At 36.6% G+C, this 18,587-nt stretch overlaps 2 protein-coding genes and 1 non-coding gene across 6 annotated transcripts; 1 reads left to right on the top strand and 2 right to left on the bottom strand.

Moving 5' to 3' along the window:
• Positions 1 to 1,089: 1,089 nt before the first annotated feature.
• LOC112040633 (universal stress protein PHOS32) lies at positions 1,090 to 4,587 on the bottom strand. 4 transcript variants are annotated; one of them, XR_010632032.1, is made up of 4 exons: positions 3,639 to 4,587; positions 2,915 to 2,983; positions 1,564 to 1,610; positions 1,090 to 1,285 (listed from the first exon to the last, which is right to left on the bottom strand). XR_010632032.1 is itself a non-coding variant. In XM_024073516.2 (3 exons), the coding sequence occupies exons 1-2, from the start codon at positions 4,429 to 4,431 to the stop codon at positions 1,603 to 1,605; spliced, it is 801 nt and encodes a 266-aa protein (XP_023929284.1). In that variant the 5' UTR covers positions 4,432 to 4,585; the 3' UTR covers positions 1,090 to 1,285; positions 1,564 to 1,602. The 4 variants fall into 4 exon arrangements, 2 of the variants coding, with proteins under 2 accessions (XP_023929284.1, XP_023929286.1); XR_010632033.1 differs by lacking the exon at positions 1,090 to 1,285 and adding an exon at positions 1,294 to 1,464; XM_024073516.2 differs by lacking the exon at positions 2,915 to 2,983 and having other exon boundaries at positions 3,639 to 4,585.
• A 9,342-nt stretch (positions 4,588 to 13,929) lies between these two features.
• TRNAS-AGA (transfer RNA serine (anticodon AGA)) lies at positions 13,930 to 14,011 on the top strand. The gene has a single exon. It is a non-coding gene; the product is annotated as a tRNA-Ser (tRNA).
• A 2,454-nt stretch (positions 14,012 to 16,465) lies between these two features.
• LOC112040621 (uncharacterized) lies at positions 16,466 to 18,199 on the bottom strand. The gene is made up of 3 exons (XM_024073504.2): positions 17,559 to 18,199; positions 17,061 to 17,216; positions 16,466 to 16,825 (listed from the first exon to the last, which is right to left on the bottom strand). The coding sequence occupies exons 1-3, from the start codon at positions 18,081 to 18,083 to the stop codon at positions 16,598 to 16,600; spliced, it is 909 nt and encodes a 302-aa protein (XP_023929272.2). The 5' UTR covers positions 18,084 to 18,199; the 3' UTR covers positions 16,466 to 16,597.
• Between the last annotated feature and the right edge of the window lie 388 nt (positions 18,200 to 18,587).

Here is an 18,587-nt window from a genome sequence, read left to right as displayed (position 1 = left end):
AAGGATATTCCTCTATTCTTCTGCAGCCGTTGAACAATGCTCTCCACTTGAAGAATATCTCCAAAGATACCAGAGAAATATTACAAAAAAATCTTCGCTCAATTTACTCTTTAAGTCATCGATCCACTGCCCATCTTCCCCTAAGTCAAATAATTCTATTTGCTGGCTGCTCGCTAAATAGAGTTTAGAAATATCTGCGTGCAGTCTGCATAAACAAGTTGCCACTTAAGGACATCCTGTTCACACTGCAAATTCTCCTGAATACATTCCATTTCGGCCTTCTTTTCAGTAATTTCGTTTCCTAGTGACCCAAATGCTTCTTTATTCCAACTCTGACCTTAGCTCTAAACTGGTAGACCACATGTATTGGCATCTCATGCATTGTACTTATCAAGCAATGTAATACCAAGCCTACGTCTTCCTTTTCCTTATCATGAGCAATTATGGTTTTCTAGAATTTGTGACAACTTTGTGTGAGAGTGTGTGTGAGTGCGCGTGTGGAGCACGCAGGCGCCAACAGCAAACTCAGTTGCCAGAAAGAATCTTAAAATTTTCAATTCTACCAAATTTTAACTGATTTCAGGATATCACTAATCCAAATTTTGAGCCTAATCGATATAAAGAATATGGAACACAACCTGGAACTTCAATCTGACCCATCAAATATTTGACCCGCCAAAAAAATTGTCCATGCCTAATCTTTTTCAGCCCCATTTTGACCCAGGTGCACATCAACCCTTCGACCTAGTACCAACATTTATTAAAACAGAAAAGTTAGAAAATAACAAGCTAATTATTAACTCCGTTTGGGTAAGGATGTTTGTGTCTGCGTTTAGGACCCAGTTGCTTCTTTTCTTTTCTTTTTTGTTAGCACCTGATGCACTGTTCATGGTACATGAACACTGCATAAAAGCAAATGCACAGTAACTTCATTAATAAAAAGTAACTAAAAAATATTTTTTTTAATTATTTTCTATTTTTAGCAAAATAAGTGGTATTTAATCGCACCCGTTATAATAAAATAGGCTCTATCACAATACAGTGACATTTGTTTTTTCTTAAAGCATAAGTTCATAACAAAAATCCACAAAAACTTCAACAGCCATACAAATATCATTCACAAATCTTCTCGAAGTTCATACATGCGAGAATCTTTTGATAAAAGATACAGACAGAGAAACCACTCTACAATCCGCCTTTGTAGAAAGGTTTCAGCAACCAAGAACATACACGAAATTCTCAGGGCGTCAACTAATGCCAGTTGAATCAGATGCCTTCATGCTATCTGCAACACAAAAGTAGGCTGAGATGCAAACAAGGATCAACAGGACAAAAGAGAAGCTAGCACATCCAGAAAAATAAGTAACAAAACAAAAGGTTGCAATGTATATGCTTCACGTCCATGATATTGGTTATTTGTAAGTGCAGAAGGCATGCAGAGAGTCACAATTATATAAACCAGCTCTGACCAAACAAAGAAAATGAAATTACAAAGAGGACAATCTTTGCTGAAAAGAATAATGAATGACAAACAGATAAGAGTTTAGGTGCCTTCATTCATACCTGCAGTAGAGGAAATCACCCCATTACTTGAAGTTCCTTCTAAGCATCTGCCTCAAAGTAAGCAACAACATGCGAGTTAGTGATACAAGTAATAAATGGAAAGTTCAAAATAGAAAACCAAGCTGGCCAACTATTCCAGGGTTCAACCATCTCAGTGCACCCAGTTTTAAAGTATACTTTATTGAATTGAAGAATCACTTGTAAGAAAGAGATACATAAATCTATGGCTGCAGCATTACAAAGTTTCAGAGACGCACAAAAAACACTAAAAAGTAGTATATCTCTGAAGGGTGTCACAGTCAAATTTGCAAGTTTTACATGTAGTAGTATGGACATTGTTAAATGCATAATGCAAATAACAAGCCCAATGTGACACTATATAAATCCTCACTGTGAACCACAATAGCAATAATAGCCCAATCTTTGCATTAGTAATGAAAAGAAGCTATACAATCTTCATAGAATCTTTATTTGGATAATGGCAAAATCACAGTTAAACAAAGCTTGGTTTAAATCTTAACTAAGGTAAACATTTAGGCATTTTGACAATTCTGTTCCTTTTACCATTATCATTATAATAGTTCATCACAATATTTGTAATTGGTCAAAAGAGGGATATACTTAATAGGTTTATATACTAAATCAGCTGTACTAATAAATCAGAGAATTTAATACAGAAGCAAGCAGCAGCATTGACATAAATTGGCCTTGTCATAAACTAATGAACAAAACAATTCAGTCTCGCTAGTGATGCTACTAAGCTTCATAAAATCATAAACAAACAATTATATAAAAATCATTTCCCAGAACTCTACAAACTATGCCTAATTGAAACTTAACCCATATTTTCACAAGTCTGAAGGTGATCAAAACTTGCTGCACACTGAACTATGGAATCATGACAAGCAGTGCAAACTCAAGGAAAAGACGCCGCCAATAAAGAATTCTAATAACAAAGACATCTATACTATACACCTAATAGAATATAAAAAATCATTAAAGGGAAAACTCAGAAGCCTAATAAAGGATGGTAAAAACCCACAAATCTCCAAGGATTCCCATAATTTACCAAGAATGAACATGCCAAAAAAAAAAAAAAACCCAAATCAATATCGAAATGCCAATAAAGAATTCTAATAACAAAGACATCTATACTATACACCTAATAGAATATAAAAAATCATTAAAGGGAAAACTCAGAAGCCTAATAAAGGATGGTAAAAACCCACAAATCTCCAAGGATTCCCATAATTTACCAAGAATGAACATGCCAAAAAAAAAAAAAAACCCAAATCAATATCGAAACTAGAAATTCCAAAGTTCTCAAAGATCTATTTGTTGTGCTGCTCACAAGAAGTTGAATTAAACTTAGCCATCCCCACTACCCGCAGCTACTACTCCTCCATTCCTGATGCAAAGTCTCCAGGTCACAAAATAAAAAATTATTAGCTCAACAGATCCCCCAAAATTACAAAAACCAAACTTATCAAGCAATACACAGCCTATTAACCACGAACACAAATTGGCTGTGAATTTGGTTTTACTAAATATTTTTTTTGTAAAAAAAAAAAAAGCACAAGCTCACTAGCCTGAAACCTAGTTTTATGCATCAGATATTTTTAGAATGTTTTCAGTTGTTAATATCTAACAAATTACTAAACTTAATGTTCGTGATTCAGGATGTGGACCACAAACTTCATCATGTACCGTAATTCTTGGATAAGTAAATTTACCTATAAAATAAAAATTGAAGGCCAAATATAACATACATTGGATCTACCCAACACTGAAACGAGGGATTACTAAAAGAAAAACTATTCGCTCTAAATGGCAACCTTTGCCACAAGATGAACTCTCACTCAGTTTGGTTCAATCATCAATCACACAAAAATAGTATCAGCTTGGTTTAAGCATCAAAACCAACCCATCACCAATCACAAAGTTCATTCACACCAAATAAATAAATAAAAACTCTTCAAACTCACACACAGATATGAAACAATAACCAAAATTCCTCTGAATCAATCAATCACATGATCTGAAGAAAGAAATGGCAGTTGAAGTAATTGATTAACCTTTCTCATGGACAGCTTCAATGGGGACAGTCTTGATCACAGCCTCGTCGTCCTCTTCCCCTTCCTTGACGGCGAGGACAGCTTCAGCGACGGCATCCTTATCTTCGGGATAGCGGACGACGACGACGGGACAGACGCAGTGGTGGACGCAGTAATCGCTGACGCTGCCAAGCCTGCCGTCGTCGTTGCCGCGGCGAACGGCGCCGAATCCCCGGCTTCCCATGATGACAGCACTGAGTCCGAGCCTCTCGACCTCGAGGCAGAGCCTCTCCTTCATGTCGTGATCCTTCACGATGTGGATCTTGTAGGGGATCTGCGCCTCCTTCAGCGGCCTCGCCAGATCGGCGGCTTTCGAAGCGGTGAACGCGTCGAAATCGTCCTCCAACTTCTTCTGATTGTTGGAGGAAGAAGCCGACGTCGTGGTGGCGGTGGCGGTGGCGGTTACATCATCGGGGTGGCGGTCGAAGTCGGAAGGGGAAATGGAGAGGTCGATGGAGCCCCAGTCGGCGCCGAAGAGGACGGAGGTGGGGCTGACGTGGAGGAGGATGACGGCGTCGCCAGGTCGGAGGTAGTGGTGGACGGCCCAGCGTACAGCGTAAGCAGACTCGTCGGAGAGATCGACGGCGACGCCGATCTTGCGGCGGGCTCCGGCGGTAGGGGTGGGAGTGGCCCCCACGCCGGAGGAATGGTGACGTGGAGAAGCAGGGTGGTGGATTCTGATGGCTGGGAGCTGAGGGTCGGATTCTAATGAGGAGTCTTGGTGTTGGTGTTGGTGTTGGTGTTGGTGATGCATTTGGAAAAGGTGACTGAGAGAGAGAGAGATGTTTCTACTTTTTTCTAGAGTGTTGTGTTGTTCTTCGAAGTGGGTAGTGAGAAAGGTAGCTTCCTTGTTTGTTTGCGAATGTTGTGGGAGAGTAGCAGTGAGATATGGAAATTGAGGTATTTATTGATGTTGAGACTCGAGACTTTGAATGGGCTGTGTTTATATGCATGGGGTTTGGGAACTTGGATTGGGATGGATGGATGGGTGGGTGGGTTGATTATGCTTCACGGCCCACAATAGAACATTAAGCGTGGTTATACTCGCGGTTACAATAATTTAGGTCGCGTAGATTTTAATTAGCTCAACTGATAAAATAAGTATAAGTTTTTATAGAATTGGGGTAAGAGCCCAGATTCAATTTTTTAGAAAAAACTTCACACACATATACACTTAAATGGATTTGGCTTATCTCTAGTACTTTTTTAACTGGACATTTCCTGTTGTTTTAAATATACAATAGCAAATCTCTACCTTTTATTTAGTTAGTTTGTGATGTGGCAGTTTTTCATTAAAATAAAAGGAGATTCCAATTTAAAAGGTACTAAAAGTAAGTCAAACCCCACTTAGATCATGCTAGAGTAGATTTCTATACAAGATAAAGAAAATTGATTTTATTTATTTCTCAAAAATTAAATATTAGGTCATGCACTCATATAAAGAAAAACACATAAAACTATGTTGATGCTTATTTTGGGAAGCCTAGTACAAGGAAGAAGCCCAGCAACATGGGCAAAAAGGAGTTAGTAATTGGATAGAAAAACTATTAAGCCCAAGCGGTAGGAATAATGGATCATAGGCTCATAAAATAAACAAATGGGTCTTAAGAAAGCAAATAGGCCTAAAGGAGTCTGAAGAGAGAAAAGTAGCAAACTCATGGGCAGTATGTGATTTAGAAAAGTAAGAATAGGCCACAGTAAGCTTGAAGTAATGCAAGCAAAGAAAGTAAGGGGCTGATAGAAAATCCATGAGCCCTAAGGATGAAGGAAAAGGTAATTGGGCCAGGGAAGCCCAAAGGAGTTACTAAAAACCCATGGGAACGTAGAATTAGAAAAATGGCCGAGAATATCCAAGGAAAGCAAATAGGTCAAGGATGCCCAAGAGGAAATAAATGGGACACAAGAGCCCACAAGCAATATAATAAAAAATCCCAATGATCATACTAAGTCATTGAGAGACTAATAAGCAGCAGCCCAAAGAGGCTTAGCAAGCTTGGGTCAAATGACATCACAGCAGGAACAGCAGTGTGGTGCAATAAAAAATTGTAGCAAGACTGCAGAAAGGAGCAAAAGATTGGGCTAAAGGGGAAAAAAAAAACCCACAATCAAACAAAACCTAACCCCTAAAGGCAGCACGCCATAAAGAATGAGAAATCAGAAAATAGCTCACGCCATAAGAAGTCAAGGATGGACGACATAATGTGCAGACGAGTCTCCAGACCACAGTGAACGCATGAGCAGCAGGCAGGTTTTGGACATACACAGAAGTGAAGCACAAAGGCCTAGACATCACCAACCTATACCCAACCAATACAAGAAGTGGTGGGTCATAGGTCAGAGGTAAAAAAGCATGGTCTAACGATGGGGAGAGGGGAAAACCTATTCTAGGGTTCCTGCTCATGCTCTTTTGGGAGAAATATCTTGCTGGGATGACATACTGCCCAAAAGAAGTAAGGATGAGTTGAAACCACTAGGTGTATGCCATAAGGGATAGGGAGAGAGAAAGCACCCACACCGTAACATGTAAGAATATCACAGCAAGCAAACAAACAAAATAGTATTCTTTGTCTGATGATGGGAAGTGGCACAGCCAATACAGTTAAGTGGTGCTGGCTAGGCGACTGACAAACCAATGGTGGTTGGCAAAGACACCTAAACCAAACAAGGTAGTTAAATGTTAAAATAGTAAAAGCCAGCCACAGCAGGCATTATATAAAGGACCCTTACCATGCACAATGGGGGAAGGAACACAATAATAGTAACTTTTAGGAGAGAATCACAACAAATAAGTAAGCACTAAGAAAGAAAACGAAAAGAAAAGAAATGAAGAATTAGAAAGAATGAAAAAATAGAGAGCATATAATGGCAAGCATGCACCAATAGCTTGATCCCTTCTCTCCTTCTAAAGCCCTGCTCTCTACAAAAGGCAAAAGATTCTTCTAGGCATAGGTCATTTAGCCCCGTTCCCTCAAAGCAATTAATTTCTTTCGAGGGAGATTATTTGCATTGAGGAAATGGTTCCCTTCTTGGTTTCGGTCCAGTAATAATTTGGCACGGCAGACTGATATTTCCCTCTTTGATTCAACAAACTCATTACTATTTCTTCCCCACTTATTTATGCTATTTTATGTACGAGGCGTCTTTTGTCGCTCCCTTTATTTATTTTGTCTAAACAATGAACGCATTTCTTTTGTTATCTTTGATGATGTTATAAAATAGTCCAACTATTAAATTCGTCCATATAGCTCGTCCACAGGAAAGGGATTCCATGAATTATAAGCTCATCCATCCGTCTATCCAGATGGACACTCGTCCAAGGATTGGCTCATCCATCAATCTAGTAAGATGGACGAGTGTTCTAGACATCCCCCTTTAAGCAGACTCCATTTTCTATTAGACTAACTATTCCTTCTTTGAAAACGGTTATAGTCAATAGACCCCAAATAAAGTAACTTCCATGGCAGTTATGGAAGTTACCTCCGAATCCTCCAAACTCCACAACGGTAGCAGAAATAATTGCCTCAAGCAAACACTACATAAAGGCTCTTCAACAGGAAGGTAAAGGATATTCAGAAATTTTCCATAAGAAAATATTTCTCTTTACTGAGAATTATAAACTCACTGACTTCATCATCGGAGGATCTTTGGCCGACCTCCACATGTCTCCTCTGACTTCTTGTTTGTTATTTTCAGGATTTTGCCTGTAGATCGTTAACACCCGGGACTTTCAGCCCACTGATTCCTTGGATTCATCAATCTTTATTACATCTATCTGCCATAACTTGCCCATAGCAGCTCCGCCTATCATGGGCATGTGATCAAAGCTTTGGCAAACAAGGCATAGTTTTTGCACAAGCCGGACCAAGGTGGATTGCAATTGAACCGATCCCAACTCCCTAATCCAGAACACTCGGGCTCAGTACAGTAGGAGGCAGCCCAATCCAACTTTACAAAAAGGCCCACCACAAACCATAATGAATTTCTTAATTGAAAATTTATCATTCATTAATAGTTACCCTGAAAATACTTATTAAACAAGACTATTTTTCAAATAGTTCATTAACAAAAACAAAAACAAAAAAAAAAACAAAAAAAAAATGTTGTAAGAAAACAAAAAAGAAAAGCAAATAAGGAGTTAAGGACCTTGAACCAAAAAAAAAAAGTAAAAAAACTTATATTTTTTGAATGTTAGTTTGATCTATTTAAATTTCGGATACTTTACTTTAGAGACAAGCTTTTCATTTTTGGATATTTAATTTGAAAAATTTTCAATTATTACGAATTTCTTTTTGTGTACTACTAATAATTTCACATTTGTTAATTAAACATTTTAAGAAAGTTTTAATATAAAACATTTTCCTAAAATACAAAACCTATTGAGGTAGCCGTTAACTTTTCTAAAATATAAAAAAAAACTTTCCTAAAATACAAAACTAATCAAAATTAAAAAAAAAATATAAATGGAAAATATTTTAAAAACTATTAAAAAAGCAACTATTTTTTTCTTTTGGAATCAAAATTTTCTAAAAATACTTTTCTAAATCAATGCCGTTAACTTTCCCCTTTTTTTAATAGCTTATCTCTCTTTCATCAAAAACTCACTATTTACGTTGTTAAAACTTAAAAACACAATGTCAACCGTGAACCGTTGGCCATTTCTCTATAATTCCACCACATAATTTTGTTTTTCATTATATTACAGCAAAGTTACCGATGCCGAAATAAAGAACAATATCAAAGTGGCTTTGGGTGTTCCGAAAATAATGCAGTGTGAAAAATATCTGGGTCTTCCATCTTTTGTTGGAAAAGGAAAAAAGGCTAGCTTCAATTATATCAAGGAGTGGGTGTGGCAAAAACTCCAAGGTTGGGAAGGGAAATTACTTTCCCAAGCAAGTAGAGAAGTGCTAATAAAGTCAATTATCCAAGCGATCCTAACATACACAATGGGATGCTTTAAAATTCTCATAGGTTTATGTAATGAGATCGAGGCTCTAATCAAGAAATTTTAGTGGGGAAAAAGAGGTGACCGAAGAAAGATTCATTGGGTTAGATGGGATGAGGTGACCAAATAAAAAACGGTGGGCAGAATGAGCTTTAGAGATCTGGCCTTGTTCAATGATTCTCTACTAGCAAATCAAGCGTGGCGATTATTGCCCAATAAAAGTTCTCTCTTCTACAAAATCTTCAAAGCTCAGTTTTTCCCAAACACCACTATAATGGAGGCTACGGATTCAAGAATAGGCCCTTATGCATGGAGGAGTATACTTAAAGGTAGCGATGTCACCAAACGAGGAGCTAGATGATGAGCTGGTAATGGGCAAAAAAATCAAGATTTGGCAGCACTATTGGCTGCCAATGAAACATCCTCTACAACTACTCGAATGTCCAATTGAAGATTTTGAAGATTCAACCGTGGATACTCCAATTGATCTACACAGCAGACAATGGATTGCCGAGTTGGTTGATGGTTTATTTACACAAGAGGATGCTGAGTTGATAAAAATAAAATCCCACTAGGTCGTGCTGCATCCGAGGACACTCTGTTTTGGCCTCACTCAAGCAGTGGTACCACCAAGTCGGGACAAGCATGTTTGGAGTGGACTTTGGTCCATGTGAGTGCCACAAAAGGTGAAGACCTTGCTGTGGTGGGTTTGTCACAATGCCATGCCAACCAAACAGTCTTTATTCTGTCGCACAATAATTGAGGATCCGCAGTGTGACCAATGCCATGCTCATTCAGAAAACTCTTTACATGCGATATGGTCGTGTCCTGAGCTTGAATCGATGTAGGCCAACCCAGAGTTATGGAGCTTTCAAAGTACAGTACAATTTCTGGACTTCAAAGAGTTATTATCATGGCAAATTTTGCACAGGAAAAATCTAGAATTGTTTGCAGTAATGGCATGGTCAATTTCAAGCCAACGCAACCGAGTTCGACTCCATCAACCCGCCGATGCCCTTCACCAGGTTACTCAACACTCCAAAGCTTAGTTAGCAGATTTCCAAGTAGATAGGTCGCTCATGATACCTAAATATTGTTAGTATGGAGTGAATAAGAAATTGACTCCTAATGTGACCACTTGAACATGACATTAAAGTGGTGAAAATCCTTGAGTCCTACATTGGAAATGATAGAGAATATGAGTTTTGGGCTGGATATTAGGTTGGGTTTTAGGCATGTGTGGACTAAGCCCACTTCTCTAATTAATAATAATATTTTATTATTTATTTTTGAGTCAGTAAGTCTGTATATATTAGTTATCTCTGAAATAGTATTTCTGTTTTTAGGTTACGTATAATTTCACAATTCCTCATTCATGAAAAATAACTTTTAGAGAAACTCTCCCATAGAGAATATTTTTGTGCATTCATATGAGTCAAAGAGAGATAAAGAGACATAGAGTAGTTCACAGAGTATGGATCTTGTGTGCTTCTTCTCCATGCTGTAGATCATTTTATCCTGAGAGACAGACGTCTATGAGTCTCAAAGCACCACAAATTGTGTGAGGGGCGAACTATGCTTTAAGGAGATTTTGTCAAACACAAGACTTGATTTGAATCTTTCATCATTCACGCATTTGGTTTATGAGTTTTAATTATTTGCAAATTTCTTCTTATATATATTCAGTGTTTATTTATTGCTATTACCTATCACGTCTATTTGTGTTTTTGCTTATTTTCAGATTTCTGTATTGTTCCTTTTGCATTATCACAAAGTAAATTGTTAAATATATCCAACAGATACATCAAACTCGATGAACCAATTGTTGCTGGAAGCCCCCAACACCCAAGTTATTAAAAATAATCTTCGACATAGCGGTTTTTCCAAAAGAAAACAAATCAGGGATCAGCATAGTTATTAGGGACAATAGAGGCTTGGTGATCGCTTCTTGCTCAAAGAAATTGCATCAGGCGTACAATAGTGGTGATATTTAAGCTATGGCAACGGCTTCGGGTCTTCTTTTGCATCAAATATTGGTATTCAACGAGCTATATTAGAGGGTGACTCTTTCACAGTGTTTAAAGCTCTAGAGGATGATGTTGATTTCTTGGCTCCATTTGGATTGTTAGCCGAGGATGCGAAGGTTTTGTCACAAGAATTTGATCAAATGCTTTACTCTCATATAAAGAGAAAAGTTAATTCTGTAGCTCATGGTCTGGCTAGATATGCCATTGGCATTCTAGATTTTTTAGTGTGGATGAAAAATATTCCACCACGATTTCATTTTGTTTCACAAGCCAATTCTATAGGCTTACTTTAATAAAAATTCGATGTTTTCCCCCTAAAAAAAAGGTTAGGATTCAAAAATAAGAACTATTTTTTTTTTTTTACTTTTACATAATTGTAACAACTACAACATTGAAGTCTTTCTCAGATAGAGATTTGATGGTCATAAGGGTATCTAATTATCTGTACTCGTTTATATACCCCTGCCAACTCCAAGCTTTTAAATGCCTATGCATAATGGTATCTTTTCCTTCTTTAGCAGAAATGTCAAATAGGTGGGTTTGGGGTGAACATAATTGAGTTGAGTATATAAAACTCATTTACCCATTTATTGCCCATTTAACTAATTCCTTAGGGAAGAAAAAAAGATCAAGTACTGTATGATGGGACTAATTCCTTACTTCTGAACTTATCTAAACTTTTTTTATCCATAATACATGTTCACACTTCTTTAATGCAATACCTAGAAAGTGTCCTCTATTTCCCATCAACTTTTTTTTTTTAAGACTTTTTAATTTATTTACAAATGTTTAAACTTTAAATTATACTTTAGCTAAAAAAAAAAATCACTTTTTTAATGTGCACATATATTTTAACCATATTAACCACTTTAAAGTTTAAAGAAATAAGCAATTAGCTTAAATTAGGAAATTGTTGGAATCAAATGTAACTTGTGGTGGTAAGAACAAACAGACAATCCCGAGAAAAAGTTTAATGAACAGTTAAATATTGGACCCATGAAAACATGAGACAAGATTTCATCCGGATTTAAAGTTTCCATTTGAAAAGATATTTGCGCAGACAGCCATGCGAAGAGGATGACTTTAAAGATGGAACCTCCATCGTCAAAAACAAGTCCTTTTTTTTTATAGGTGTGAAAGACTAGTCCTTGAGTGATACTTTCAATATAAAATACAATATGTTTTGCCGTTTTTGGACCTATAATTGAGTAATCATCTTAGAGCACTACCATCAGATAAGGATGGCAAAACCTCTGACCCACCGGTACTCGACCCAACCCACAAAACAATAGGGTCTAATTTGGGTTTTAAATATCAAATTCGAAGTGAGTTCGAGTTAGGTGCGGGTTTTAGTAATAGCCACCCCAATCCCAACCCACTAACACCAAAATTACAAAAAACTCAGAATATATATATACGGCTTAAGTCTTAACCTAACAACCTCACTACCTTGGCAGCCCTCCTCCCTCACCCTCACAAACTCTCACCCTCAGTTACTCACTTTTTATTTTTCAATTTTCCAATTTCATTCTTTGATTTTCTCTACCAAAGTTCACATCTTTATTATTTTTCAACAATTTTTGTATGTGGGAATTACAGGCCTATGAAATTGCTCCACTGTCTCTTTACTTAACTAGTAATTATTTTACAGTTCACACTACCATGTGATAAATTATAATCTTTTGCTTCTTGTTCATGATGAAAGTAAAAAAAAAAAATCCTTTCATACATAATCTTTTGCCTCTTGTTTAACAGGTGATTGTTTGTAGCTTCTTTTTCTTTTTCTTTTTCTTTTTGGCTACAATATAGGGCTTGATTTGGACTTGGACTTGATTTAGGATTTATCTTAACAAGTGATTTGGAATTTATTTGGCATTTGGGCCATGGTATAGGGCTTAACATTCATACAAACATTTTTTTTTTTTTTTATTGTGCCACGGTTTGGGCTATGAATTGAGCCTTAAAGTGGCATGGCTAGGCAGGGCCAGACGGGGTGAGTTTGGGGTTAAAAAAAAAAACTCGTTTATTAAACAGGGTGGGTTCGGGTTTTAGGGGTAGGCGGTGGGCATAAAGAAACCCATCCCAAACCCGACCTATTATCATTCCTACCATCAGGGGATGTAAAAAAGTTATATTTTACACCCTCAAAATCTACTTTATCTATTTTACCATCCAATTTTACAACTAACCCAAAATCTCAACTTCTATTTTTACATACAACTTATTAAAATAATATAAACTATATCAACAAATAATACAAAAAAAAAAAAATCAATTTCTCTTTCTTCTCTTCCATCTCTGTTTCCTCTCTGCCTTTTTGTCTCACTCTCTCCAGCAAACCCACACAACACCTTCCACCAAAACTCAACCACAAACATCAATTCCATCACCACCAAAATTACCAAAAAAAAAAATTGTCACCACCAACCAACCAGCCATCACCACTGAAAATCCTTACCACCACCGAAACACCCACAAACCCACTACAACACCCACAAACCCACAAAATTTGACCCAAACCCCCACCAAATCTAACCCAAACTCTAACCAACCCCCACCCACAGTGAACCCATCCCACCACCACCACAGCAACTCCCCACTGCCACTACCATGAACTTGCAGATGCACTGATACCCATAACAAATAATGAAAACAAAACCAAAACCCATATGCAATCTGAGAAAGAGAATTGGAGTAAGAGAATCAGAGTGAGGCTAATTTCCAGTCTGTCAACACTGATCTCCAAATCACCACGTCGTCGATGCCAATCTCCAATCCACACCGATCTGAGAGAGAGAGAGAGATTGAAACAAAGAGAGGGGAGAGGGAAAGGAAGATGAGAAATGAGAGGAGATGAGTGAGGTGTGATTGAAAGAGAGAGAAAGAGGGGATATTTTATTTATTATATTTTTTTTTTATGTCTTTAGTTACATTAGATTCTATATAAGAACCAACTACTTAGCAACGCATATCCGAATATTGTTGATTTTTGGGTTGTTAGTTGCTAAAATAGCAACTATGGAGTTTTTACACCCTCTATGCTAGTGCTCTTAATTCTTCATTCTTTTTTATATGGTTTGGAGTTTAGCAGTCCAACGCACAACAACAATGACTAAAGCAAGAATAAGTAATATTCATTCAATTAATTATAGTCTAGATTTTGTCATATTATCTAATCTCACTCTAATTTGACTCCACTTTTCTCGCAAAAAGGACCAAGAACCAAGAAATAAGTCATACAATAAGGAATATATAAAACATAGGCAAGTATGATGAACATCTTGTGGACGTGCCGGAGTGGTTATCGGGCATGACTAGAAATCATGTGGGCTCTGCCCGCGCAGGTTCGAATCCTGCCGTCCACGCCCCTTTTTGACTGCTTATGTTTTTTCGTTATCATTGCACTTTCTAGCTTCTACCCTTTTATTCTTACCAAACTAGAAGAACAGAAGAGAAGTAAATCTTTAGCTTAACAAGCCTAGAACTTGAATTAAGTCTTAATAAACAATCGTTTAGTCAGAAAAACATTAGTCATGAAATGTCCTCTATATATGCAGTACGCACATAGGATGAAGCTTCATTTTTATCATCCTCTGAGATCCTATGATTGTCCACACCAACTTGGCAACATGGGACCTATTTCTCATCTCATACTGTTCCCTGAATATGCATGTTACCTACAAGAACTTTTACTACTAACAGTGATATTTACCTCATATTAATCCTTAATAACAAATTCTTTTTTTCTAAAATTGGTTACATTAGAAAAGAAGTGCATGGAGTTCTTAGAAATTTCAAAAACTGAAGTATTTTCCCATATGAGTAAAAGTGGAAACAAAGTTATTGCACATTGTTTAGCAACACAGGCTCAACACGAATGTTAATTTGTGGTTAGAAAAAGTATGTGATCTTGATCTTCTTATTAATGTTTCTTCCTTAGAATATGTGATGCAAACCAATTAATAATATCTTTATCGTTTTTATAATAAAAAAATGAATCGGCTATTGACTTGTGCATAACAGCATAATTACATGATTATATAGTTGTTCCTCAAAAAAAAAAACATGATTATATAGGCATTTTTTCTTTTTAATTTCTTTTTGGCTGAGTGAAAACGTAAAAAGTACATTTGTTTTTACATATATGTATTAATGTAAAATTGTCGTGTATATTATTACGTAAGATTTTTTTTTTTTTTAATGCATACTATTAATTAGTCTTTCATCCATATATATTTCCTTCTCTAATCATTGGAATGAGTTATATTATCAACCAAGTAAAAGTTGCCACTAAATCAAAATTACTGTTCAAAATTCAAAACATCACAACAGAAAAAATTACAGATGAAAGAAAATATTTTTTAAAAAGAGGTTTTTTTTTTTTTTAAATGTTAATGTACTTTATTACCAAAAATAATATAGCAAGAAAGAAGAAGAGAAAAGAAAAAGCTGGTCATATATGTAGCATGGGGCGATCACTGAGAAAACCAACCAAAAAAGGAGTTAGAAAAAGCTTCCACAGCCTTACTTCTAGCTACTGAGAGTCCCACAGACTCACAGTCACCTGCCTGTCTGCCTGCATATTTATACTCATTACAGTTTTGTCCAGAGAGGTGGTGGTTTGGCCTGGTGCATGGTGTACATGTACGTTTACTGATCATAACAGTGATCACAGGCACCTTTAGTATCGTTTAAGAAAGAAGGTTATATGCTAGTTGTTGCTATCAGAATTTGCTTCCTTTTTTTCTATGTATCTTCCACTCGTTTTCCAAAGCTCACTACTGCCAAAACTAGAAAGGCAGAGATGCTCACCTTGTGTTTCAGCTCATAAAGACGTAAACTATTACTCTAGAATGGTAAACCCTTCCTACTTTATTTTAAAGAAAAAAAACAATTAAGAGTGAGAAAGAGTTGCTAGGGTTTTGAGCTTTGAAAAGCATTACTTAAACAGCCTGTGTAAAGTTCTTCAGATGTTTCAATTCTGAGTTTTCAACTCATCAACTAATTCCTATGGCTTTCTTACTATCATATATATATATATATATATGTGTGTGTGTGTATGTGTATCTTAAACAAAGGCCAAACGTAATAGTAGGAAGAGCGTTGTGGTGGGCAATGACTTAACTTAAAAGATGTTGCCTCACTCTCTATTGATTTAATTTAGTTTATTGGGCAATGATACTCTTACACTAGTTTTTTACATGCGTATTTTTACATTCACTTTTATTTTATGCGTTAAAATGTAGATATTTCTGTATCAGTTGTGGATATTGATGAAAAATAAAAATAAAAATGCATACAAACATGTAATGGGATTATATAGGTCTTTAATTTCTTTGAGAACCATCTAACGCTACACATCCCATATCATACAATCATAGGCAATTCTCATATATTAGCTGGTGTAGGATTGAATTGATTGAGTTATCATGCATCTGAGTGTTGCCGGAAACAACAATCTGAACAGTTAAAACTTTGAAAGCATTTGGTGTATCCGACTTAATCCTTCAGATATATTTTTACATGAACAAAATTTACAGTAAAAAACTATTTCTGCTGTGCAGTATGATTGCTTGTATCTGTGTAGTACTTTTGGTTATCTTGTCTGATATGAGTATAAGATTTTTTTTAAAAAAAAATTTAAAGAAAAATACACTTATTAGAGCTCAAGGGTGTGAACATGCCCGGTGACTCATAATTAAGCTTTAGTTCATTTAGGCCACAACCACAACAGAATTAAAAGGAACAAGATCTAATACCCTAGGGTAGATCAATATGAGACAATTGAAAAGTAACTGACAAGAGATCAGAAGAGAGAGAGGTTAAGAATTAGAGCTGAATTAGTTTAACAACAAAAGGGAAACCAAAAGGCTGTGCGTATGGGTTGTTTTTCACACACATTACACACTGATGTAAACAGCCAAAAACAAAAATAGACACCCTTTTTGGTTCTAATATGAAAGCTTGAGTGACAAATCAACAGAACTAGAAGTGGCACAATAAGCAGTAGTAGTAGGATAAGAAGGTTCACCACCCACAGCAACTGAAACTTCTCTAGGCAATTCAAGCCCCTTGGAAGAAGTGCCTCTGCCACTTTTCCCAGGGAAAAACTCGTATTCCATGAAAACACTTCCACCCATTGAATTTCCCTTCCTGTGAATTGCCACAACTTCTACACCCTACATACCCCCATAGCAAACAGACAATCAAAAAAATTAGATAAAAAAAAAAAAATACTATTAAAACATTAAACTGTACAGTTCCACATTATGAGTTAATAATTAATGGTACGACCTCTATACCCTACAGATTGCATATAACAAAACCAAACAAAATTTATGGAAATTTTCAACGCAATGTAATAATTTGATAGCCAACGCAATGTAATTAATAATGGAAGTTAAATAAATCTACCTGATCAAGGTTGCGAGTGGCACCAAAATTGCTAGTGAAGTTTGGGATGTTTTCAAGATTTGATCCATGAAAACCAGAGCCACTGATTGGAGATATTTCACTATTCTGGTCTCTCCCTCCATCAAACCCTATATTTCCCCCGTTGAAGCGTTTTTTCTGCAACTATAAACGACCTCAGAATTAAAAATATATACTTTTATTAATCATGACACTAAATAACAGCATAAGGGTACTGAGCTATGTTAAAAACTGTAATATTTCATTTGAGGTTAGGAAAAGAATGGGTTGGTACAAGAAAATAACTAATGTAATAGTGTATATATCAAGAACATATATAATTTTTTTTTTATATAATAAAAAAGGCCTTAACCATAGTAACACAACTCAACTCAATGACTTGATCAAATGATTAGAGAATTTTATTTTTCCAACATTTACTCAGGAAACAAACAGAAGGTGTGATTGAAAGTCATTTAAAAAAGGCTAAACCCAACACACCTTCAAGCAGAGATCACAGTTGTGAGGCACAGATTGCAACTTTGGCATTGAAGAGAGCTCTCTAGAGGTCTCAACAAAAACTCTAGGATCCGGAACCCCAATCCCAGCGTACGGATTCAACACAACCTGATTAGACATCAGCATCCCAAAAGTCCCACCAAACCCAGCACCTCCATTTCCAGCCCCACAGGCACAGCTGCCATTAACAACTGAAGATGGAGGTGCAGGTGCACGGTACTGTACTGGAACAGACCCAGAAACGTGAGTTTGGCAGTGAAGAGGAGGCTGAGGATCAGGGAGGCTGGGAAACTCAGTCATCTTCTTCCAACGCTCTTGGATCCTGAGTCGCTCAAGCTTTTCAACACCGAGTCCTCTCTGGGGTTGTTTTTTCTGGGTTGGTCCTTTGCTTGGCTTTCTCCCTCGAGTTTTTGAGGTGGGTGATTTGGTTTCTTCATAAACGGTGCTCATGGTTGGGTGTGAGGCCATCAGGAACAGTGGAGTTCTATTAGTAGAAGTAGTAGCCATTAGAGAGAGAGAGAGGAGTGTTTGTGTTGTGTTAGAGATATAGATGAAAGGAAGTGAAAGTGAGAGCTGGGTTTTGAAAGATATCAAAAAGTTGGGTATCTTCAAGATTGCAATGCCAATGCTCTTTGAGTAGGGGACTCTTTTAAAGTGGGTTTGGATTTAGAGAGAGAGAGAGAGAGAGAGAGAGAGAGAGAGAGGTTTGTTATCTTATGTGAACCGAAACAAGTAGAATTATAACTAACTGCGTGACATGCTAAAAGGACAAGGTTCTATGTCTTTGGCTCTACTTTGTAAATCTGTGTGTTTGTATTTTGTTCAGTGTTAAGTTGTACATGTTTAATCTTCCATTGCTTTCACTGCCACACCCATTTTACTGTATGCAAGAATTAACATAGAAGACAAGTTAAAGTTTCCCCGTAAGAAATAAAATGAAATTTTTATATGTTTACATTGTAGACACATAAAATTGATAAATGTTATACATATTTGCAAAATGTGCAGTTT

This window comes from Quercus suber, unplaced genomic scaffold (assembly GCF_002906115.3).
Source record: "Quercus suber isolate HL8 unplaced genomic scaffold, Cork oak 2.0 scaffold_259, whole genome shotgun sequence".
Classification (NCBI taxonomy): domain Eukaryota; kingdom Viridiplantae; phylum Streptophyta; class Magnoliopsida; order Fagales; family Fagaceae; genus Quercus; species Quercus suber.
This window is presented reverse-complemented; position numbering and strand designations above follow the sequence as displayed.